Here is a 24,572-nt window from a genome sequence, read left to right as displayed (position 1 = left end):
GAATTGCTTTCCCACTCGCAGTGAGAATGTAATCTAGGCTACGTTTTTCTTACAAGAACAGAAATGAGTCGGCGACCTCCTTGAGAACGCGCTGGTCAACAGTGCTGGCCAAATAGTGCAAGGTTTCGCGCTCATAAGACACTGAGAGCAGTGTCAACTGTATACGTATTTCGGAGTCAGGAGCGAGCAGTGCTGTAGTGGGTGGACCTGGATTGGCATTAAGTGGCATCGCATCGAAAGTGTTGTTGACCAGATGGAGGTGTGTTTGCATGCGATTGTTCGTTGTCATGCTCGTGAAAGCAGCATCGACCGCACGTAGGAGGAGTGCATGATAATGGTGATGAGCCTCAAACAATGTACTATACATAACCACAATAAAAGCTGCGCCGAGGATAACGCAACGGGCTGTGTGAGGCGGGGGAAGGGGCGACATGACGTCGAAAGCGTCCACAACGTCAACGCCAACAGCGACGTCAGAGTGAAAATACCACGCTGTTTACCCAGTAGCTCGCGGTATTAAAATGTACCAGGTCCCCTAGCTTGTAGTACTGCAAATGTGAAGAGAAAACGAAATCTTCGAAATGTCATAGGCGGAATTTCCCACGTTTCGTCAGTTCCAGTAGAATTTCTGGCCTAACTAAGGGTCTACATGAAGCTACCAGGTGAAATCTTCAAACCGAATCACCGATACTTACAATTATGAAGCCTTTGACACAGCAACTGCATTCTCACGTGCAGCCTAAGTATTGATTTACACAAAAAAAGTATTTTTAAAGATGACGTAGGGAGACTTAAGTTTAAAGGTCATCCAAATGCCACGCACCGGTTACGTCGGGCAGATTTTTGGACGTTGTCCTTCTGAGCGAGGGAAACAAAGAAATGTAGCTGTTTTACTCAAAAGAAAGAAAAAAACTAACATGATGCACCTAGATTAATATATGAATAAAACGTATTTAAATAGTAACATCTTGAACCACCTTGAAAAAGGAAAGACTAGGATAAGCCTTTAGCCGAGCAAAGGTGAATAAAACGTTCTTGCGAGCGAATGATTTTAATTTAATATAGCCTACTTAGACAGTGGGTCTGAGACAGATGATGTCGGTCCGTGTAATTCGATTGAATTCCGCGACATTATTTATTATGTCATGCAGAATGGAAGTACATCACAAAGAACTCATCTAATCCAAATTATTATTTCTGTACTGTGGGGCAGTTATAATTACCTTTCAAATATTATGTTTTAATTCTTGCTTTATATTATAAGATTTTAAACGACTACACCCTTCCCCTTTAAGGGGACCAGCGCCCTATAACCTCTGGATCCTTGTGCAGTTTCTGGTGGCAGGTGAGCGCAATTATTTGAGCAAGAAGCAGGCAACCGAAACAAAGAAATAAGATGTGCTCTTAAATGGGGGAGAATGCTAATCACGATGATGATTATGTATAGTGTTTCATGGCGCAAGGGCCAGATATGGCCAAAAAGCGCCATGAAATTCTATAGATTGATGAAAAGCGGTACGTCGATGTAACGCGGTAGTGGAAGAATCCTGTTGTCTTGGTAAATGAGTCTACTGCCACATGAATCGCTGAAGTTTGCTCTCTTTCTTTTTTTTTCTTTTCTTTTTTTAAGGATAGATGTGAACACCGATTTACCGACGGTAAAGTTCCGTTGCCACCAGGCCTTGTAGAGGTCTGGTGGCATGATTCCTATTTTTTAAATTCTAAACTAAAGCTAGTACAATCAACCTCTCTACATGGCTTTCATAGATTATGAAAAGGCATTTGATTCAATAGAGATACCAGCAGTCATAGCTGCATTGCGTTATCAAGGAGTACAGGAGGCATACGTGAATATCTTGGCGAATAGCTACAAGGATTCCACAGCTACCTTCGGTTCTCCACTAGTAGAAAGTTACGTATCAAGAAAGGGGTTAGGCAAGGAGACCCATTCTCTCCAATGCTATTCACTGCATGCTTAGACGAATTATTCAAGATCTTACACTAGGAAGGCGCAGGAGTCAGTATCAAAGTCGCCTGAAACGCCTCTGGATCTTCTGGAATCTCAGCAAACTTCGGTTTGCAGATGACATTGTCCTGCTCATCAACAATGGGGACAAATTACAACAAATGATGCAGGACCTTGACCGAGAAAGCGTAAGAGTGGGGTTGAAGATTATTATGCAGAAGACAAAGATAATGTTCAATAGCCTGGCAAGGGAACACGAATTCAGGATCGCCAGTAAGCCTCTTGAGTCTGTAAAGGAGTAAGTTTATCAGGTCAATTACTCACAGGGGACACTGATCACGAGAAGGAAATTGGCAGATTACAGAAGAATAAAGTTGCGTCGGAGTGCATACGGTAGGCGTTGCCAAATCCTGACTAGGAGCTTACCACTGTCGCCGAAAAGAAAAGTGTACAATCAATGCATTCTACCGGTGCTAACATATGGGGCAGAAACTTGGAGGTTAACAAAGAATCTCGAGAATAAGTTACGGACCGCACAAATGGCGATGGAACGAGAAATGTTAGGCCTAACGTTAAGAGACAGGAAGAGGGCGGTCTGGATCAGAGAGCAAACGGGGATAGCCGATATGCTAGTTGGCATTAAGAGGAAGAAATGGAGCTGGGCAGGCCAAGTAATGCGTAGGATGAATAACCGATGGACCATTAGGGTTACAGAATGGATACCAAGAGAAGGGAAGCGCAGTCGAGGACGGGAGAAAACTAGGTGGGGTGATGAAGTTAGGAAATTTGCAGGCGCAAATTGGAATCAGCTAGCAGAACATAGGAGTAATTGGAGATCGCAGGGAGAGACCTCCGTCTTGCAGTTGACGTAAATATAGGCTGCTGATGATGATGGTTACGGGGAAAAAGGTTGAAATTATATTTACAGGAGATTTAGAATGCGGTCACTGGGCTAGAAAACCCCCGCAGGGGCGTCTGCGTCAGCAGGCGTTTGGTGTGCTGCGACACCACGGACCCGAGCACATGAGGGTTGGCCTCTCCCGCGTTTAACCGTACGTGGCTTAGCCGTGTCCGGGGAAAAGGAGATCCTGGAGGTTTAGCCGAAGCTGGGTGTTTGGACCTTTATGGACCCCCGGTGGAGGCAACACACCTCTTTGGCCTTCACTTCACGTAGACGGCACCCCCTGACAGACCCACCCGGGGGAAATCGGTAGTTGCCTTTTCCTGTTTCTCTCTCCCTCCAACCTTTGTCTTTCTCTCTCACTTTAAATCTCTCCTGTCTTCTCTTCACTTGATTTTACTTCCAACCTTCCAGGCAGCAAGGGTTAACCTGGTGTAGTTTATCCAACCTTGGGTCTATTATATGAGGTTATATTGGCTTTGTACAGCTGGCGTCTGCGTCTCCTTCGGGTCTCGGAGCGTCCCCTTGTTTGGCTCGGTGGTGGGCGGCTGGCATAGTTACCGAAATCATTGTTACCTTTATGGCCTTTTCGTAGTTTCCCCGACTCCCTGATCGCCCTGATCCCTGATCGCCCTGATAAACGAGGGCGCACCGAAGTTTTCCAGTCTTTTGGCCACAGAGTAGATAAATTTCCACGATTTCACGTAAGGGATACACTCTGAGAAAACAGAAAAGTCAGCGAGAATCATCTCCCCGTTCTTGGTTGCGAAATCACTGACGGAAGTTTTTGGCCCAGGTTACAAAGTCTCCAAGTTGGCAAGCGGTGATCTTGTGTCTTTCGGGGTCATTCCAGTGAGTGTCACCCCACACCGTTCTATGAACACAATTCGTGGTGTCATCTCCGATGATGATCTAATGGAGCTCACTGAGACTGAACTTTTGTAGGGATGGAGTGACTAGAATGTCATCAATGTGAAAAGAATGAAGATGAGGCGTGATGCTAAAGAGATAATCATCTAATCCTAACATTCGGCTCAAGTGTTCTTCTCGAGATTATCGAGACAGGCTATATATATATATATATATACAAACTTTATTTGGCGGGAAAATATTTTAGGTAGCGGTGGTCGGAGCCCCTGAGTCCAGGGCCCCACTGGCCTCTGCCGCCTGCCTGACCTGGCTAATTAAGTACTTTTGTCCTGCCACGTCGGAACGGATCCGAGTCAGGCCCTATATCCCGAATCCCCTCCGTTGCTGTGCAAATGCCAGAGGTTTGGCCGCAGTTTTCCGAACTGCCGAGTGAAAAAAAATTCTGAGTATCTCCAAGCAACGGCAAACAACATTACCTAGGTTCTGTCCAGCTACGTGGCATTTGCATATTTTTACATCTTGGTGTATGATAGTTGGGACACCCTATAGGATGCCCTGGTGACCAGACAAAGGATACATAAATGCATACCAAAACGTAAATGTCAATGCCAGGAAAAGACTCGAGACTACTCTTATTGTTTCATAACCGAACAAGTGGCAGCTTGTTCTCGGCGCCTGAACGCGACATTCAGACACGCAGCGCGCAGCTGCACAGGCACAGTGGGCGGGCCAGGTAAGGGCCGTTCACGCAAAGACCAGCAGGCACCCAAATGACACAAGGCTGAAGGCAAACGCACTTAGCGCCAGGCTCCGTTACTTTGCATAACCGGGCTGCATGCCATGTCATCCCATCGTCCAGGAGGAAAGACGAAGGGCCCCGCTGCTTGACGACTTTCTTTCGTCTGGTAAACAAAAGTTTGCCCTTGTAGAAAATCCGGGCCTTCCTTACACTGGCATACGAGGATAAGGATTATAAACAGGGATAAGGTGCTTAAGAAAGGCTGGCCAACGTTTCGATAGGAGGACCTATCTTCGTCAAAGGCGGCCTCGTCATCCTCGGCGGGTTAGGTTTAAAGGGTTAGTGGAGTGACGTCACGTCGATGTCCGCTGTGGCTGGCTGTGAAGGGAGAGACAGAAAATAAAATGAGCGCCGGCGCTTGACTGGCTAGGCGCGGTTTCTAAGACGAGGGGACAAGAGCGGGAGAGCGAGAAAGTGGCAAAAAAAATTATAAAAAAGAAAAAAAAAACCGTCAGAGGGGGTTGGGGGAGCGAGAGGCGAGTGAGCGTTCGGAGTAGTCGTGGTCGGCGTGCGTTTGGGGTCCCTGAAGTGTCGGTCAGTGTGCAGGTCACAATACGAGTTGAAAGCATGACTTGAGTAGCGTAGCATCAAGGCATCGGGTAATTTTGTGGTTGTCAGGGAGCAGCTTGGTCCGTCAAGGGCGTTAGCCTCACTAGTTCGCCCTAGGCGTCGTCGCGGCGGTATACAGAATTGGCGAGACCTTGTGTGGTCAAGGCGCCGAAAAAGGTATCCTGGCGTCTGGGATTTTGGACTGTCTCGGTTTGGATCTTGTGTGGAGAAAAAAAAAACGTGCGTTTGAGAAAAAAAAAAACGGCGCAGGAGGGTGACAGTGTAGAAAAAATATAATTAGAGATTTAAACATGGGGGGGGGGGGAGGGGAGACAGGTGTACCTGCAAAAGCGCTCGTATGGTTACCATACGAGCGCTTTTCCAGGTACACCTGTCCCTTATGAAAATGGTTATGTCCTTTATGATTACTGTATGTTTCCTAGGGGTCACATGAGGAAACATCCTTTATGTTTCCTGCGTGTTGAAATTTGGCCACTGCTTTTATGTTTCCTTCATGTATCCTTCATGTTACCGTACTTTATGTATCCTAGATGTTGAAATTTGGCCACTGCTTTTATGTTTCCTTCGTGTGTCCGTCCTTTATGTATCCTTCATGTTACCGTACTTTATGTATTCTAGATGCTGAAATTTGGCCACTGCTTTTATGTTTCCTTCATGACTCCCACCTTTATGCACCCTTCATGTGGCCCTACTGAAAAGATCCTGTATCCTGCATTTTCTGTAGACATGCATAGATGAGTTCTCTGTGCCCATTTTATATTTATGCACATTGTGTGAGTTTTAAAGATAAGCATATATGGTTTATTATAAGCATACTGATTGGAACTCTGCTAGGGCACAGACATTCACACAATATTGTTCTATAATAATAATTTTAGTATAACACTTGCAGTACAACTTGTACTTTCCTCACAGCATGCAGTGTCGCTGTTCTAGATGTTTTTGTCACAAATGTAAAGTGTAATGTTCGGATGCAGAGATGTCACGTTGGATAAGTGCTTGCACTTTTCAAAAGAAAGTGTCGACAATACTTTGCAAAGGTTTCTCTGAAACTACAAGTAGTTTATTGAACTATCTGCATGTTACTTCCATATGCCACATCGGCTCACAGCAGACCTTTGGAATGGGGTGCTTGGATGAGAGCTCACAAGACACCTGAAAAATAAAAGGCCAAGCGTTTTCACTTATGCAGTAAATTTCATATATCCAAGACCAGTTTGGCCTGTATGCACACAGCTAAGAAACATGCAGAAATGAAAACGATTGAATTGAATTTTATTCCGCAGCAAGAAAAAGTTACGAGGACAGGTAAAAGCTGTGAGAACAGCTTGAGGAGCCCTGACCTCCTAGCACACGGGGAAGCATAAAAGCGTGCGGCTAAGGGAGTACAACCTACTAACAGGAAACACTCACAGGAGTTATAAAACGTCACTTGAAAAGGGGATTATAAAGCTGTAATAAATAAAAAGGAAATCATCGTATTATACAAACATTAAATGCAGTTGTTTTGGTGATGTGCTAGGTATGGCAATGTCAACACTGAAGCTTTAAACTAATTATTTTAAACAGACTGCGCTGTTACTATCTGCCCGAGCGTGTTTTTTGCTATCTGCTCGAAAGTTTTTTTTTTTCTCCTTTTCGCCGAGCGTAAAAGAAGCCCGCGAATACATGCAAAATTGCCGTGCGACTGGCCGCTCAACGCGCTTTGCGGGTATTCGCGGGCATCTTTCACGCTCAGAAAAACACTTTTATGTAAGACTTACGGAGTAAAAGAAATCTGTATCGAGTTTCTCATATCGCTCTACAACTTTTTCATTGACACTTTCAGTCTAATAGTAATAATTGAGAAGTTCATTAATTAAGACTAATTATCTAATGAGGCGGAATGCAAAAAATAATCGAAGTATCTCCAAGCGACGGCAAGCAACATTACCTTGGCTCTGTCAAGCTACGTAACATTAGCATAGTATTAATGTTTGTCCCAAGTTAACTGAAACACCCTGTATAAGCGACAAGAATGCGCGCAAGCGCGAGACTTGCTTACCTTTCAAGATGTGAAGTCATCAAACGCTTCTTGTCTCGAAGGCACTTCGGTGCCGACGCTCTTTCTGGAGCAAACACTGTCTAATTGCCGATGAACTCCAGCACACGAAAGCACAACTTTCAACAATTTCTTCCACAGACCATGATTCGAAGCCACGGCACCACGTTTTTCACGAGAGAACCCGTACTGGCGAGAACAAAGGAAGCTCGGATGGGCGCTGTAGTAGACTCTAGACACTGGCGTTTCACACGAAACATACGACGAAATGATATCATTACACAAGTCCAGAGGTTTCATGATGATTAATACACACGACAAGGACCACAGTTTGTCGAGACACTTCCAAAACATGATTAAATTACCGCCTTGCTGCAACGAGCACTCTTGCACACACGTGGCCCAGCGGGCCCAGCTCAATATAACACCCAGTAATTTTACCGGGCATGGACGTCACACTGCAGCAGCGCCACACTGCAGCAGCGCCACACTGCGGTAAACAAGTGAACGTAGCCTCCGAGATCTACATTCGCTTCTAGAAAATGTAGTTTGCAAAAGCACGGCCTTCGAGATTTAATTTTGTTGCGCGGAGGAAGTTGTAGCTGGAAAGAAGGCCGGTATTTAAACAGAATTTATTAAGTTCAAAGTGCTTGGGTGTGCAGTCTTTCTTATAACGCATATACAGCAATTTTAGGCGAACCATGCGCTAACTATTGCTGGCGGACATGAGCCAATCAGCGCTCAGCCCGTGCACCTCTGCTCCGTCTGCTTGCAATGGCGGACGGCCTTCGGCTGCTACGACAACCACCGATGACAAATTCGTGATCACCGCCCATATACACGCTTCTTATGGCGCCAAGTGTCGTGTTTTAGAGAATATGTGACCTCATCTTGAATCGGTGGAACCATATTTCCTCGTAGCGTAAGGAATAAAGACGACAAAACGTGCGGATGGCTTGCTTGCTGCGGCAGCTGGAGCTTCGGTCGAAGTGAAACAGGCGTACTGCTTGCATGCACGCGTAAACAAACAAATATGGCCATGCTCCGTACACATCTTTAACGACTCAGCCAACTGACAATTAAAAATTATTCAGTTGCGCGCCCACGCAAGCATTTACAGGATCCGCGCTGCCCTACTTATACCCCTGCGAATGTCAACACAGCAATCACACGCAGTTTTGAAAAGACAGGCATCGTTTAGCAGCGACCGCACGTTTTGAATTTGTGAGTGAGCGAATTTCAGCGTGTAATTTGCGTAGAGCAGAAAAGGAAAGGTAGCTTCACGAAGTCGAGGGCCGAAAAAACAGAGCCCCCCCCCCTCCATTATTTTTCCTGGATACACCAGGAAAAATAATGGTTCTAATAATAATAAAATAATAGTTCTAGCCGTAGCATGTGTTAAGTTCAGATAATTACTGTGTGCACTCTATGTTACCTCGATGTGCACTAGAGGGAGTGCACAGCCAGGTAACATAGAGTGCACACACAGGTAACATTCTGCCGTAAACACAAAGGACACATCCTACAGGAAAGATTCAGTTTGCTTCCTCGAGTCGTACGAAAGACTGAGTAAACATGCGGTACACACGAAGTATGTTTCCTCGAGGTCACATAAAGGGCAAGGAAACATAAAGGTCACATAGGGCACAAGAAGGAAACAGACAGGAAACATAAAGGTCGTGGCCATTTTCATAAGGGGTCTCCCCCCCCCCCCCCCCCCATGTTTAAATCTCTAATTATATTTTTTCTACACTGTCACCCTCCTGCGCCGTTTTTTTTTCTCAAACGCACGTTTTTTTTTTTCTCCACACAAGATCCAAACCGAGACAGTCCAAAATCCCGGACGCCAGGATACCTTTTCCGGCGCCTTGACCACACAAGGTCTCGCCAATTCTGTATACCGCCGCGACGACGCCTAGGGCGAACTAGTGAGGTTAACGCCCTTGACGGACCAAGCTGCTCCCTGTCAACCACAAAATTACCCGATGCCTTGATGCTACGCTACTCAAGTCATGCTTTCAACTCGTATTGTGACCTGCACACTGACCGGCTCTTCAGGGACCCCAAACGCACGCCGACCACGACTACTCCGAACGCTCACTCGCCTCTCACTCCCCCAACCCCCTCTGACGGTTTTTTTTTCTTTTTTATAATTTTTTTGCCACTTTCTCGCTCTCCCGCTCTTGTCCCCTCGTCTTAGAAACCGCGCCTAGCCAGTCAAGCACCGGCGCTCATTTTCTTTTCAGTCTCTCCCTTCACAGCCAGCCACAGCGGACATCGACGTGACGTCACTCCACTAACCCTTTAAAACTAACCCGCCGAGGATGACGAGGCCGCCTTTGACGAAGATAGGTCCTCCTATACATGGCTTGCACTGACGTCACTTCCGCCAACGCTGGGTTAGGTTTCCGCCATATCGGAGCACCCGGAGCACCACCATATGGCTCCACAAGTTTGTATGGGTGTTCTGTGGCACCGCGCTGTTAGTCGCATGCGAATGGCACTGTTGTGCAATGGCTATTTGCGCAGTTGTTGGGTGTTGCAACCGCAGTAAAAGCAGCTCGAGGAAGGACTCGGCAAACACGAACCTTTTTCGGCTTCCGAAGGTTGTGGAATGGCAAGACGAACGAACGAAAGCACTTAGCTCGAAGCGGCGCAGCCTGTGGCTTGCGCGTATCAAGCGTGCTGATCTCAAGGGCGATCTCCCAAACATTCGAGTGTGCGGCGCCCACTTCGTAGCAGGTAAGTTGGTTCTTTATTCTATGGTAAGCCTGCGCAATATTACATAAGGCGCACTTAACGCTGCGCTAGAATCACATTTGTTTGCATTTGTAGGGAGACCGTCCAAGCTCTGTGAAGAAACGAACCCGGACTGGGCGCCAACGCTTTTGCTAGGCTACAAAGCAAATAATGAAGGCACTGCGCGCTACGAGCGTGCTGCAAAGCGACGGTTCAAACGAACGACTCCCGAGGTCGACGCGGTGACCGCTGCACCGGCAAGAGCTTTTGGAGTCGGCGCAACGCCAACCGAAAACCGCTACGACGACGGTGACGACGACCGCACATACGCAGACAGCCCGTCACTGCCGCGAGCCGAATGTGAAGGCCAGGCTGCCGAAAATGAATCAGGTCAGTATATTCATTGGTCATTTGTTCGTTCTCGTTCATATGAATTTTTATTGGTTTGTTCACATCGCTGTTATGAAATGTCTGCATGCTGGTGAACCACTCTGCTTTGATCCCTAGGTTTGCATGGTCAATTTCAGGAGCTGCTGTACAGGCAGAGATGACCATGACAGACATTGCAGCATTAGAGCAACAGTGCACTGCACTAAATGATAACTTGTCTGCCCTGCGTGCTCAGATTCACCAACTGGAATGGACTGAAGCAGCGTTCAGAGAGAGTAAAGCCAAGGTCGTCTACTACACAGCGATGGCAAACTTTGATATTCTGTATGGCATATTTAAAGTTCTGGAGTGCTATGTCCCACACGGTGTGAACAACAGTCTATCAAAATTTCGAGGGTTTATTCTGTTTATAATGAAGATGAAGCTGAATTTGCACGACACTGACCTTGGCTTTAGATTTGGAGTTTCAGAGGCTACAGTGTCGCGCATTTTTGATAAGTGGCTTTATGTTGCAGATTGTCGATTGAAGCCATACATTTCATGGCCAGACCGAGTCTCACTGCAGCAGACCATACCACAAGCTTTTTTTGATTCATTTGGTGCAAATGTGGCCACAGTAATTGACTGTTTTGAAATAAAAATAGAGCGGCCATCATCGTATGAGGCTAGAAGTGAGACATGGTTGCAATACAAGCAGAGTAAAACTGCTAAGTTTCTCATTGGCACTGCTCCTCAAGGTGTTGTCACCTTCATCTCAGAAGGTTGTGGAGGGCGCTGCAGTGATAAGCATATCAGAGAACATTGTGGCATTCTCGATAATCTGCATCCTGGTGATGTTGTGCTTGCTGACAGAGGCTTCAATATCTCTGAGAGTGTTGGCTTCTTTTGCGCGCGTTTGCATGTTCCAGCGTACACAAAAGGCAAAAAACAACTGTCGGCAGAAGTCTTGAGCCCTAGAAAGTGTACTAACGTGCGTATTCGTGTGGAGCGAGTGATTGGGCTCATAAGGAATAAGTTTACCATCTTGAAAGGCCCTCTCCCCATTGAGTATGTTGCCCGCCGAGAAGGTGATGATAGGCCGCCACTGGATAAAATTGTCACTGTATGTTGTGCTTTATCTAATCTGTGTCCATCAATTGTTGCAGAGCTAAGGGAAGCCAATGGTGAAGTGACTTCACATTCCCCAGAGCTTCATTAGTGTGTAATGCTTTCACAAGCCTTTGCCCGTATTATACTATCGAATACTATTGTCGTTTGTTTTCATGCAGTTTTTTTAATTTAAACATTAATTTCACTTCTAGCAACACGTATGCCGGAGGTGGAACATTTGTTATGAATAAAGAAATGTGGCTACATTATTATCTAATGCTACAATCTCACAAGTGCCTTGCTGTTTGTCGAACAGATAGCAGAATGCCTCAGTAAATAAAACACGCTTGTTTTGGAGCTTGTACGTTTCTTTATTTACGAATTGAATTTATTGCTGGGTATTTACAGATCAGTCCAACAGAATAACACATGAATGTCAAGCGAACTAGTTCTCTTTGTCTTGCTTGCATTGTGGACAATGCGACTTCTTTGCCTTTGGTGCCGGTGTGATTCGAACACACGAAAAATGAAACCATTTAAATGTGCACGATGGGTTGTCACACGCAGTCATCTTCCCCGTCTCGGGTCCTTGACAGAAGCTGTAAACGTTTGTTGGTGGCAATGCATTTTCTGGAGTTCTCTGATGCCGTGTGAAAAACTTGCTGAAGAGCTCAGGAAGAATTGCTCTTAAGAAAAATCCCTTGCAGTTGCAAGCATCTGATTGCAGAAATGTTCGTCTCTTTTAATTCTTTTCACATGGAAGAGGTTTGGAGCCCAGACAATGAAGTCGCAATAGTCAACTTTGCATATAGTCATCTGGGCTTGAACTTGGTAATAATAGTCGTGTTGCTTAGGAAGCTGCAGAGTTCCATTAACGTCTGTCAAACATGACCTAGGCTCAGTAAATGAGGTGGCATTGCACAGCAAATAGGGGCATTTCACTTCGGCTACACCTCTGCCACAGCATGAGCATGAAATCAGTGCCTCTGGTGTTGCTCCAGCAAATGGATACGAAGCACTGAGGTGAAGACCAGATCTCGAACACTTGAAAGCATCGTGCTTTTGCTTGTGATGATCTTCATAGGTCTTCCATGCAGGCAGAAATGCATGCTCCAAGTTAATGCTCCAAACCCCATGCAATGGCAGGAGTCTTTAGCGATTTTTCTGGGTAACATATCAATTTCAGTACCGACAGGCTAGAATTATCCAGAGCTGTTTGGCAGACTCTTTTCATTACAGATGCTATCACTCTACCAGCGCGGTAAAGGTACCAGTCAGGTGAAATGTTCTGTTTTTTTGTTTTAGATTCAATCAACTTCACTGTTTCGTCAGTGACATGAAGTGTGCTCAAAAACTCTCTGGCCTTGTCAACGAGGGTGTCGAGTCCATCTGCCAAAGCATCATCCGTATATAAATTTCGTAGGTGTGCTTGCTGTTTGGGCAGTGGTTTCTTGAAGGCAGTGGAATGGCCAGGCAGCATGGAAAAAAATCGCAGGAACAACACTACTTCTTATGAAGACACTGCATAGGTGTTCCATCTCTGCTTGTGAGGCTGGTGGCACATGAAATCTCTGTTTTATAACTTTCTTGTTTCTCGGAGTGCTCTCAATCCTATCATCAAGTTGCCGTTTTTTTTCCTTTGGCAGATGCAAAATCAATCTCTTTCAATTTTTTGAATTAAATTTTTCCACATAGGTAGGGAGCCAAATGTTTTTTTAGTGCAGCTAATTGAGTTCCTCATCCTCACGCCTGTGTCAACAGCAAACAAACAGGCACCGACGTGTGAGCAAGCTTCTCCCACACCTGCCATGCAGGTATAGTGTGCAGTCAACACGGTACCACTGTCCTTACAGAGAATCCACACTTTGAGTGGACGTTCACCCAATCGTTGTGAGTGGTTCACCTGCAAAGGGCAATCAAGGGAAAATTAAACTGTTGAGATCAAAACATGCATCATGTACACAATGCAAAGATATAAAAAAAACGCATGGCAAGCACACACACTACATGTGCACTCTTCCCTGTAAACCAATCAAGAAAAAATGTAACTGTTGAAATAAAACATGAATGATGTAAACAATGCAGAAATATCGATCCAAATAAAGTATGGAAAGTACGCACATCAATCTCCCAGCCACAAAACACTCGCGCAAGCTGCATATGCTGTTTGAAAATTTTCAGACCCTAGCACATAAACTCCGCTTTTGCGTGATTGTTAAATGAACAGTATCAGTTCGTTTCTTCTCTGCACCAAGCTACAATCTTGCGTGTCTCCTGCACGCACCACTGACTGACCAGGGAATGCCTCTGAATGTTATAAACAAAATGCGGCATGGAAAACGGGGGCTGCAGCTTACCTGTCCTAGTAGGAGCACCCTTTCTCCTTGCAGCCGCTTCGCCGACAGTGTTTTCACCCAAACGCTTGTGAAGTAGTTGTGGGATTCAAGCGATTTATAAGCCTTCATTTCCACCAGTGTCGCGAAGCTTGAGGAGAAAACTAGGTAGTTTACAATGTCTCCGTGCGAGACCTCGGGGAAAGCGCTAACGCCCATCGTCGTATCCGCACCCGGTCGCAACGTGTACGGGTCCACATCGTCGCACAGTTTCACTTTTTCTTGATTTCGTGCACGCGCCGACCCCATCAGTTCTGCGTAATATGCCTCGTTAAACGCAGGCCTACTGTAAACAGGTGGCATTTCTTGCGAGGAGCGGTGAAATACGCTTAGAAAACACAGTGAGACCGCAACATAAGCGCACGCGATCAGATGCGAAGGCGGCGCGCGCGGTGCTCCGGCATGGCGCGGACGCAACGGCGCGGGCGGACGTGACGTCACGTGCACGCCATGTATTCCAAGACGGTACTCAGTGCGCGCTGCTTTGGCTGATTGAGCAAAACCTCTCGAATCATTCAACGTGACGTGTTCTACGTACTATACGCGAAAGCGAAAGTATCGCCGAGCGATTCGGCCGAAATCCCCGTGTTCGATGCGATGGCGCCGTTTCTGTAGTGCTAGTGACAGTTTGCAAGAACACGGAACGCAAGCACAACTGTCGCGGAATACAGCTCCGTAGGTCGACAAGACAGCCCTCTTTACTATTCAGCACGCGTGTGACGCTTCGAGTACACCTTGCTGATACGCTTGCATTTGCTTGTTCATGCTTTTTTTCACTCTACCAATTTTAAGAGTGTGCTTAAAGCACTTCGACGCATGAAATGCCTTTTCTTTTTTTGCATACATAAAACCACCAAAGAAGTGCGGCGTGAAACGTGCTTCTTAGAAATTGAATACTTGCTGCTTGTAAGCTTTCCAAACAAAATAAAACCTTAGAAGATGCGCTCACTCATGAATGAAGTTCTCACCGTGCGTAAAAAGGTTGTGCATAAGTGCTTAACTTGACGCAGCAAGGGATTGATGGTTAAGCAGCAAGTGTACAATTCATTATGACTGGCATAAAAGGAATATGTACGTATAGTGGTCACCTTATGCAGACACATACTCATGATATGTTTTCAAGCAAAATATTTATTTGAAAGCAAATAATAATTTATATTTCTGATAAGACAACTTATTTCGAGTGAAATCAAACAATTACATTCTTTGCTGTCAGTCTGGGTGGCCATCTGTTGCCCCTTTACTATTTAAAGCGAGAGAGAGAGAAAGCTCTTTATTGAAAATGCAGAGTATTCAGAAAGCATATTTTTAACCCGGCCACGGCGGCCGCATTTCGATGGGGGCGAAATGCGAAAACACCCGTGTACTTAGATTTAGGTGCACGTTAAAGAACCCCAGGTGGTCCAAATTTCCGGAGTCCCCCACTACGGCGTGCCTCATAATCTGAACTGGTTTTGGCACGTAAAACCCCATAATTTAATTTTTTTAGAAAGCATATTTTCGCCTACATGCTACTCTGCAGCGAATGGGACGAAGGAGAAGTAAGGCCCAAGAAAAGGGTAAGCAGAAGAAAAATAAAAAATGGAGCTCGTGTCATGCTATCAGCAGTACAGTAAGTGTTTGAGGTGATGAAGGCAGGACGGCGAATGAAAAAGAAAGTAAGATCACAGTCTTGATGAGACGATGTGCGTGAGTCTTAGTTTAGACAGCAAACTTCAATACATTTAAAGAATAAGTCCAGTGCTTTGTGCTGTTTTGATGGGCAAGGCCAGGAACCCAACATCCATGTCAATGTCAAGGGGCCTTGGTCGCGCTTTTCCATGTTCATTTTATATCGATGTCGCTCATCTGGGCACTCAAGCAAAATGTGCTCTAGAGATTGCACGGTGCCACAGTTGTCACAATACGGATTTGTGCTCTGGCCAGTGCGAAAAAGAAGACTGTTCATGTATGCAACATTCAGTCGAATCAGGTGAAACAGGGTCTCCAGATGCCGTGGTAGACATTATGGTAGCCTTGACTGGAGTTATGTGTTGATGTTGAACAAAAACTTGCAATTCCCTGAAGTTGAAGACCATCTTCTACGCCGTTCATTGAGTACATATCGCTTCGCCATAGCTGAAGCCTCACTTTTAGTGAAGAACACTTTTATAAATTTTATGTGATCATGTCCTTTGTGGGCTAGCTCATCCGCCTTTTCATTACCTATTATACTGCAATTTTACCTAATTCAGCATTTACACAATGTAAAACAGATTACCAAAGTTAACAAAAAATTAAGCTGTGCAATAATAGGCGCGCTCCCTCTCTCAGCCATGGCAGCAAACAAAGATGATAGACTTGAGACCATTTCATACTGTCAGCATCGTACATGTGTGCCCGATTTCAATCACTCTATATATGAAAAATAAGTTCACACAGGATGCACATGATAAATGAACTGTTGTAAGCTCTACTCGGGTTATATTAGTGAGTTGGGCATGAGCTACACGTTGTCTATGTATTTATGCATTAACAACCTAGCTAGCTGATGCACAGCCAGATTTTAGGAAAATGAAAAAATACATACCGTAACAGCTGGCCAGTACCTGTATTTTGTTTGACAGCAAACCAAGATTATTAAGTGACTTAGCTTCACAGTGATCTCAGTGATCGCTCGTAGTGTGAAAAGGTTGATGTAGTAAGTGGTTTTGTTTTTGTCTTTCTTAATTAGTAGCTGCTCTAACATACACATGGCAATGAAATGAAGGCTCATATGGCGGAAGACAGGCCCACACCAAAAATGAGGAACCACTTATTGCCATTTTTTTATTTTCATAACAAACCAACGAATAGTTCTTTTGGTTCATCTTTGTGAATTATGCGCGAGTGTTCTGCATAAAACTACAACATTGGCGTGCTCCATTATCTATCTATTCACTATTTAAGTAGCCAAATGAATGGTACCCCCATGAGCACCGTGAAAGAGATTACTGAAATTTGCAGTCAGGAGGCCACAGTGGCTCAGCCTCTGTACCAAACATAAAATTATTCCAGAAGAAAACAATGCTGGTGAATTGGGTATGCATTCATATGTACTATTCAAATCCGCACATCACAAGTAATCTTTCATTCCTTGCTGCATTGCTCACCATTGTACCGACTTTATTACAGCACTGTGTGTGTGCAGTAAAATTACAAATTAAAGCTGTGGTTTTTCAGTAGACTGAAAGCAACTTTGCATGTGGCTTAGGTAATATAATGCTCCTACATATGGGTCAGCTTAGTATCAGTGAATTTCTTTACTAGTTGTTCACTGTTATGTCTGAACTATACGGTGCCACCAGGCACTGCTGTATTCCTGCAGGCACGCCAGAACAGCTTTGCTATGCACAAACAACCCTCTCCATCGCACTTAAATTAAGGTGGTGCAGATTTGCTGGCAGAATATGCTCATCAGCATAACTGCTTAGCATTCAAAAAAGCGTTTGAAATGTAAGGGTGAATGCTCAGCTTTGCTGGTGTGACATTTTACATTTATAGTACAAAACCACATCATTGAACAGGAAGGACACCACACGAATACTCGTGTTGTGACCTCTCAGTCATAATACCAGTAGTTTCCTGAGGTTTTCTCTGTGGTTTTTAGCTGCAAACATGTGAAGCAATCTGTAAATTTGAAACTGTATTAACTGAGACACCATGAAATGCACAATAGCACTGCACGAAAAGCAATATAACACTCAGGTGTAAACAATTTTTGTCACATCAGCTCTTTGTGGTGCATGTATAAATATGCACTATTTGTAGCTGAAAACAGCAGGCATTCCACATTTATAGCTCAGAATGATCAGTGCAAGAGATTTTTAATGTGTCAGACACATGAAGTGAACATGTTCACTTGTCCAATGCTGTGCACATTGATAGCTGTGTTTGGTGCAACTTGAGTAGCACGTATATATTGGACTACTACATACAACACCAGTTTTGCACCTCTACTTTGATGTTCTACCCTCCGACACAGAAGTCATAAGTACAGACTGGAATTTTTCTTGACGTTAGTATTCAAAAGGCAAGCAGGTTTTCGGCACCACACGTCTCCATTTTCCTCACATGGCACTTATTGCATGTTCTGAATGTGCATTCATTGCCGGTGGAATATCTTCTAATGTGAAAATACTTTGACGTACTTTTACCTGTATAAATTCTCTCTGCTCTACATGTACAGATACCTCCTTCAGTAGGGGTAAGTGTGCAGTGCCTTCATTATTGCAGTAACTGTTATGAAAGCTGTGAATTCATGACATAGAAAGGCTATTAAATGTAAAAAAGAAACCAGCAGGCAAGAGCATCATGACAAACCAGCTGAGATGGTGGCACTATTGTACAGCTTAGTTCCCCCTTGTGCTGTCATATGGTTGCGATTTAATAAGCTCACGAAGGTTTGCGTCATTCCCATTTCAAGTGATGAGTGACAGTTGCATAAGTACAACATCTTCCTCTGCCTATATCAATGACTTAACTATATGTAGCAGCTTCAGCTCACATATAGTTCACGAAGGTTTGCGTCATTCCCATATTAAGTGATGAATGACAGTTGCATAAGTACATCTTCCGCTGTCTATATCAATGACGTAACTATATGTAGAAGCTTCAGCTGTGTGATTATTGGTGTAGCTGAAGTTATGTATCATACATAGTTTCGGCACACAATCTGATTGTCCAATAGCATGCAGTAATTTGTCTTAGAGATATTGGTTCAGTGGTGGCTTTCCACTAAATTCACTGTTGAAGATGCATATTTTACTTCATCAAAAGGCCCAAGTGAAAATGAGCCTAGAACTCATGACACCAAATGCAGTCACCATTTATGATTGAAGAACGATGTGACAGAACGATGAACTGTAGAATTCTCTCACTAGTGTACAAAGTAGTGTAGCTATGTTCAGTATTACAGTGCTGGTATACTAAACACAGAACTTTATACGAGTTGTTCAGACGGCATAATCAACAAGACCCCTCTAACAAGTGATGGCAAAGGATAAAAAGCTGCTGCCTCAGGTACTGTCATTGGCCAAAAATATTCGTTCTCACATGCAGCAGATACAGTTCATAAAGTGGTTTACATACAGGTAAGAAATGTAACTGCATCACGTGATAACATTTAAATAAGACGAGCTGAGTACCATATAGAGCATCTTTCATGGGGTCAAGTTGTAGTGACAGGGCTTGATATTAGATGTGCTGTTTTATTCACACACATGTATGTAAACGCAAGGTACGCCTACAATTTGTGTTTACGTGTTACTGTGTGCATAAAATGAACAGCACAACTTACACAATCAATACGTAAATACAAATACGTTTTTTACTCGACTAATTACTATTAGTTTCGCAATGATTTCTTTTCTCGCAAGCAGCAACTCAACTGCTTGCATACGTTAAGCTGATGTCGCTAATTTAAGCTGGGCTTGCGTACCATTTCCAGAATATGATAAAGAAGTGTAAAATAAAGACTTGTCGCCCCAAAAATTGAACTTTCGGTTGACGGAATTATTCGCAAACGAGACATGCTTATGCTAGCAGCCCAACAACTGGCGCTTTACCAGATATACTTTCGCTACCCTGGATATATTCAAGCGTATACAGACGGTTCTTGTCAAGCAAATTATTCTACAGCTGCCTTTGTCATTCCAGAATGTAACCGAATACAGACGTTTAAACTTTCTCACACGACATCATCAACTACAGCAGAGCTTTTTGCTATATTGTCTGTGTTACGATACATAAATTCAACGAAAAAGGGAACCAATGGGTCATCCTCTGTGACTCACAAGCAGCTCTGTCGTCACTTCGTGGTGGCATCAGCAATTCCCAAAACATGGCGTTAGTTTATGAGACACTAAATGAGCTCACAAAAGCAAGTGAAAAAACTCGCACAATAATGTTCCAATGAATACCTGGGCACTGAAATATCCCTGGGAATGTTGCAGCAAACATGGCTGCTAGACAAGCACATATTAATACCGACACACACGGTCTCCCTCTAACGCAAGAATTGCGACACATACTAAGACAGATCTCAGTCCGTGGTTGCAAAGCGACATGGTTTGATCAGAATTCGAAATCTTCAGATTTATTTCACATTGACCCTGCACTTCAATTCAAAATCCCATCAACATTAAATACAACCAGAGCCTTCGAAACTCTCATTCACCGTCTGCGGCTCGGTACCGCGTACACAAAACATTTTCTACAAAAAATATCAAGAGCTGATAGTCCGGAATGTACTTGTGGCCACGCAGATGAGGATGTGCAGCATCTTCTGTTAGAATGTTCGCGACACGATACACACAGACAACGCTTAGCACGTTACTTAGAGACATTAGACCGCAGCCCTTCAGCCTCAGGAAGATATTAGGTCCCTGGTCAACATATTCGTTGCAAAGACGAGCGTTAATGACCCTCCAAAGATTTCTAGAAGCGAGCCATATTCTCGGAAACTATTGAAAACAGTGTTTCACTGATAAACTCACTCTATGGTCAATTCGACACCTGGGTTGATGTAGTTTCCTTTGAATCGAATCCATACTATCTTATGAGCCGTGATTTTAGTATAATTGCGTGACCGGACTTTGTGTTTACTTTAGTGCAGCTATGTGACTAAACTTTGTGTGCCCTTTTTCTGAGTGGACTTTCAGTTTGAGTGCGACATTAGCGTACTTATGTGACTGGATTTTATGTTTAACTTAATGCGCCTTTGTGACTGAACTTTGTGTTGCTGTGCTTCTGAGTTGATTTTCAGTATTAGTGTGGTATTAGTGCACTTATGTGACTGGACTTTGTGTTAATGTGATTTGGAGTTGACATTTAATTTTAATGCGTGTAGTTTCATTCTTTTTTTCTTGTTTTTCTTTCATACCTCTATGTGAAAAGGAGTAGCCGGCGCCAATTAAAGGCGCCAACATCTCCTAAATACCATATAATAAAAAAAGGAAGTGTCCATGAGTATCACGCTAAAATTGATGATTTGACAATATCTTATCTGGCTGGGTAGTAAATTTGTGTCAAAGAAAAATGCCGCACACTGACCAAAACATTGCGGCTAATATAACATAAGGAGCAAAAATTCTGCTGGCAGAGTCACTAGGAAAATTTTGCCACCAGTTCGTCCTGATTGGCTGTCTTCAATCACGTAACTAATGCTGACATAATTGTGAAAATTTCTGTTCAGGATATTCTCACGACAGCCAATAGGCCCCCTTTTTATTGTGATAGCTGCTTAATTCTCAGGCGCAATGCAATGTCGCCATAAAAATGCTTAAGAATGATGAGGTGAGGCTCCTCTTTCCAGTCTGGCAGCGCAGTTGAAAACTGTTCAGTTAATGAGTGGAACGATGGCCTGTGCAAAATAAAGATAACCAAGATTGCCACTAATAGCGTCCAACATCCTACATGATGAATGATAGATAGCAGTACACTTACAGCTAGATGAAAGTGCACCGGAAGAACACCTAATGGAAATACTTTGTAGGCTCAAGTCAGTTTAACGCACATTATTTGGTAATGACTGTGGACAGAATGAAGAAGAGGATAAAAAGTATAGCACTTCTTAGTCAGATAACGCTGGTACTTGTGATAAATATTGTTCACGTTAAACTGAAGGCTCGTGCCAAAACATGTGACACGAACCAGAGAATGAAATAGGGTGGATGCACACAGTAACGGCAAACTTTCGTTTAGCTTATTCTGCCTGCATTACTAACGTGACCATAGCTAGCCAGTGAGGAAGAACTCTGGGCAAAATTTCTTTCATGCGATTCAGCTGGCTGCTAGCAGAATATATCACCATACCTATGTTCAGTTTTGTTATTTTTTATATGCATATTGTTTTTGTCAGGAAACGTAAATCTGTACTTATTCATAAGGAAGTATCCAGTTCTCATCCATGCCATATTCATCTACCAGACCACTGGTTTCTTCACAAACACACTCTGTGCTTAGTCACCAGTAAAAACCAAGCAGTTCACATTCTTGGGTATGTAAGCCGCTTGCATCACAAAATATAAAGCTATTTACTTCGTGCAATCTAGAAATTCCTGCTCTTCACAACACTGCCCACATGATAAAAATCAAGGCTGCTAGAAATTTTCGTTCATAGCATTAGTGATCAGGCGCGTCCACATTTCAGGACAGCGCAGTATGTCTTGACGTATGTAACTATTATGATGTTCCCTAAATTACCCTCAACGATAGAAGCATCTTCAAAAGTCCAGTAACAACTTTTGAAACAAACGACACATGTACGAAGCAGAAAGGGCGGTGTGACAGGGCTTCTCTATCGGGGTACTACACAAGAAAACGCGATCGGCAACACTTATGCACAGTCCACTTCTGAGTATACGCACATCGCATAAAACGAGCACTGTTACGCCTAGTACCGCTACCACACATATATATCCCGATTTGTATCTTGCGAACACTTCGTAACAGCAACAACACAGCTCGAACGTCGCGGTCACCATGGCGCATCGCTGGTGGCAAAACGGCTCACGCAGTATAGCACACGAGGAATGACAGCGATACCGAGGCAACAAATCTTATCGCTACTGATCTTGTCATCACTTCTAAAGGTTGGAAAGGACTGGCGTTAACCACTTCGCGGCAATGAACCGCATACACAGAACACATACAAGTCGCGTATGCTGGGTGCGCCGATCGGACACCTTTCACTTCGCCACGCCCTGAACATGTGTAGTACTCGGAACGCAAGTGTATGTGATGGCCTTCTCGTTTGCAATGCACACGCGAAGCACGGCACAAGAAAACACGAAGTCGACGGCTTGAAATATTTCTTCCGACGCTCGCGCAAACACAACGCACTTCCTTCGCTCCGTCTGTTTCTGTCGGCGATCGCCCGCACTGATGAGGCCTGGGAGGGTACACCGGTTTGCTGCCTTCGGTGACTATCTCCATGTGTGCTGGATAACTCTAGTAAGGATCACAAAAATGAGCAAAATAGACTGTTCCTGACGCAGCTGTAGCATAGGCCTCGCGTCACCGCTTCGCTTCGCTTCGAGCAAGCGCCATGTTTGCCGGGATGACGTCCAACGCCGTCCGCCTCGTACCAGCCAATGAGAGACGAGCAGGAATGCGGATGGCAAAGTTGCATCCGCCCGTCCAGATGATTGGACAGCCTTTCACCCTGGTCCGCATGCGTGCGGAGCGGACGGGCGGATTGAGCAAGTATTGGTCCATAGGTGGTCGCCTTGGGGGCGTTTCAGATGAACCACGTCTGGGCTGTGACGTTTGAGAGTGCAGAGGCGACGAAGAACATGCTAAAGTATGCGGAAGTTCAAGTCAAGGAAAGACGCTGTTTGGTTGTGGATCCGCATAACCGGGAGGTGCGGCTAAAGCTCCACTGGTTACTGCACAATGTGCCCGACGATGACGTACATGCGGCGTTTGTTCCGTAAGGGAAAGTCTCCGACATCCAGAAAGAACGCTGGCGAGTACAAGGCATCATGGACAAGGGGTCGTCTATGCGTTCCGTGTTCCTCAAGCTGAAACCTGGCTTGACAATTGATGATCTTGCGCATCAGATACGAATAGCAGGCATAATGGCGCTAGTGGTAATGCCAGGTCGTGCTCCCCTATGTCTTCGGTGCAACCGTACGGGGCACATCAGGCGTGAGTGCCGCGTGCCGCGTTGTTCTGTGTGTCGAGGGTTCGACCACGAAGAAAATCAGTGCGTACGCACGTGCGCAAACGTTGCAGGGCCACAAAAAATGAGGAAATTGTCAACGAGCACCATATGGACGAAGTTGACGCGGAGGAAATTGTCAGTGCGTCTGGACTAACTTTGTCGCCGCCTTCGAAGAACGACTCGGCGGTAATGACGGTGAAACGCGATCTTTATCAGTTTGCGAGTGAAGCCATATTGACATCAGGCACGCTTACACCTGCGAGAGATGCTGAAACAAACGAAGCAAGTGCAGGCAAGAAACCCTCCGTAACAACTTCCCAGGATGATGCATGCGTCATGGACACTACGGAAACCAGCAAATCGGCGGCAGCGGCCAAGAGAACGCACGAAGAAAGTGCCGGCGGGGAGCAACAGTCGAGCACTTCAACTGCGAGCGAATCACCTGTGAAGACATAACTGTCCGGAGGCCTACCTTTCGACCGGCGCCGAGCCTACCGCCGGACAGAAAGGTGTCGGGGACACCTCCGACTTCATACGTCGTACGTACGTGTGTTTGTGTCCGTTTCGGTGGAGGGGGGGGGGGAGACAATGCTGCTACTTCGGAGCTATGGATGGAATATACTGAATAGTAAAAACCAGTCAAAAGACGAAGGAAAGAGAAGAGACGTGGCACACACAACGAATGGTCGTTGTGTGCCACGTCTCTTCTCTGTCTTTTGACTGGTTTTTGCTATTCAGTATGTACCAACTGACCCAGATAGCTACTCTACTGTGGATGGAATGCCAGTCAAGCGTGCAAGCTGACTGCAGACACGTGAATGCAATGTGAGTGACCTTTCGTAGCCGACAATAGCAGCGAATGTATTGTGATCTCTTTCATGTAGAAATGAAGTTACGCCTTGAAACACCCTCATGCGTAGACGCGATCAACGTGCGGGGTCTTACGGCAAGGAGGAAACAATGTCAGCTTAACCGCTTGTTCATCGAAAAGAATCTCGACATTATTGCTGTTCAGGAAACAAAGAGTGAAACTGAGGAAGGGACGGACCGCCTTGTGCAACCTTTCATGACTAGATATTATGTGTGTGTTTCTCATTCTGTTGGAAGAGCTGGGGGCTGTGCGCTTTTT

General features: G+C 44.8%; 1 protein-coding gene across 1 annotated transcript in view; it reads left to right on the top strand.

Annotated features, from left to right (window-relative positions):
• The first annotated feature begins 9,511 nt into the window (after positions 1-9,511).
• The window catches only part of LOC125943702 (uncharacterized), a 100,229-nt gene continuing 85,168 nt past the window's right edge, over positions 9,512-24,572 (top strand). Inside the window, exons 1-3 of the mRNA XM_049663171.1 lie at positions 9,512-9,889; positions 9,983-10,276; positions 10,414-11,209. Of these exons, the coding sequence (XP_049519128.1) occupies positions 9,661-9,889; positions 9,983-10,276; positions 10,414-11,209 (1,319 nt within the window). The 5' untranslated portion in view covers positions 9,512-9,660. The remainder of the gene's footprint in view (positions 9,890-9,982; positions 10,277-10,413; positions 11,210-24,572) is intronic.

Source organism: Dermacentor silvarum, chromosome 1 (assembly GCF_013339745.2).
Source record: "Dermacentor silvarum isolate Dsil-2018 chromosome 1, BIME_Dsil_1.4, whole genome shotgun sequence".
Lineage (NCBI taxonomy): Eukaryota > Metazoa > Arthropoda > Arachnida > Ixodida > Ixodidae > Dermacentor > Dermacentor silvarum.
This window is presented reverse-complemented; position numbering and strand designations above follow the sequence as displayed.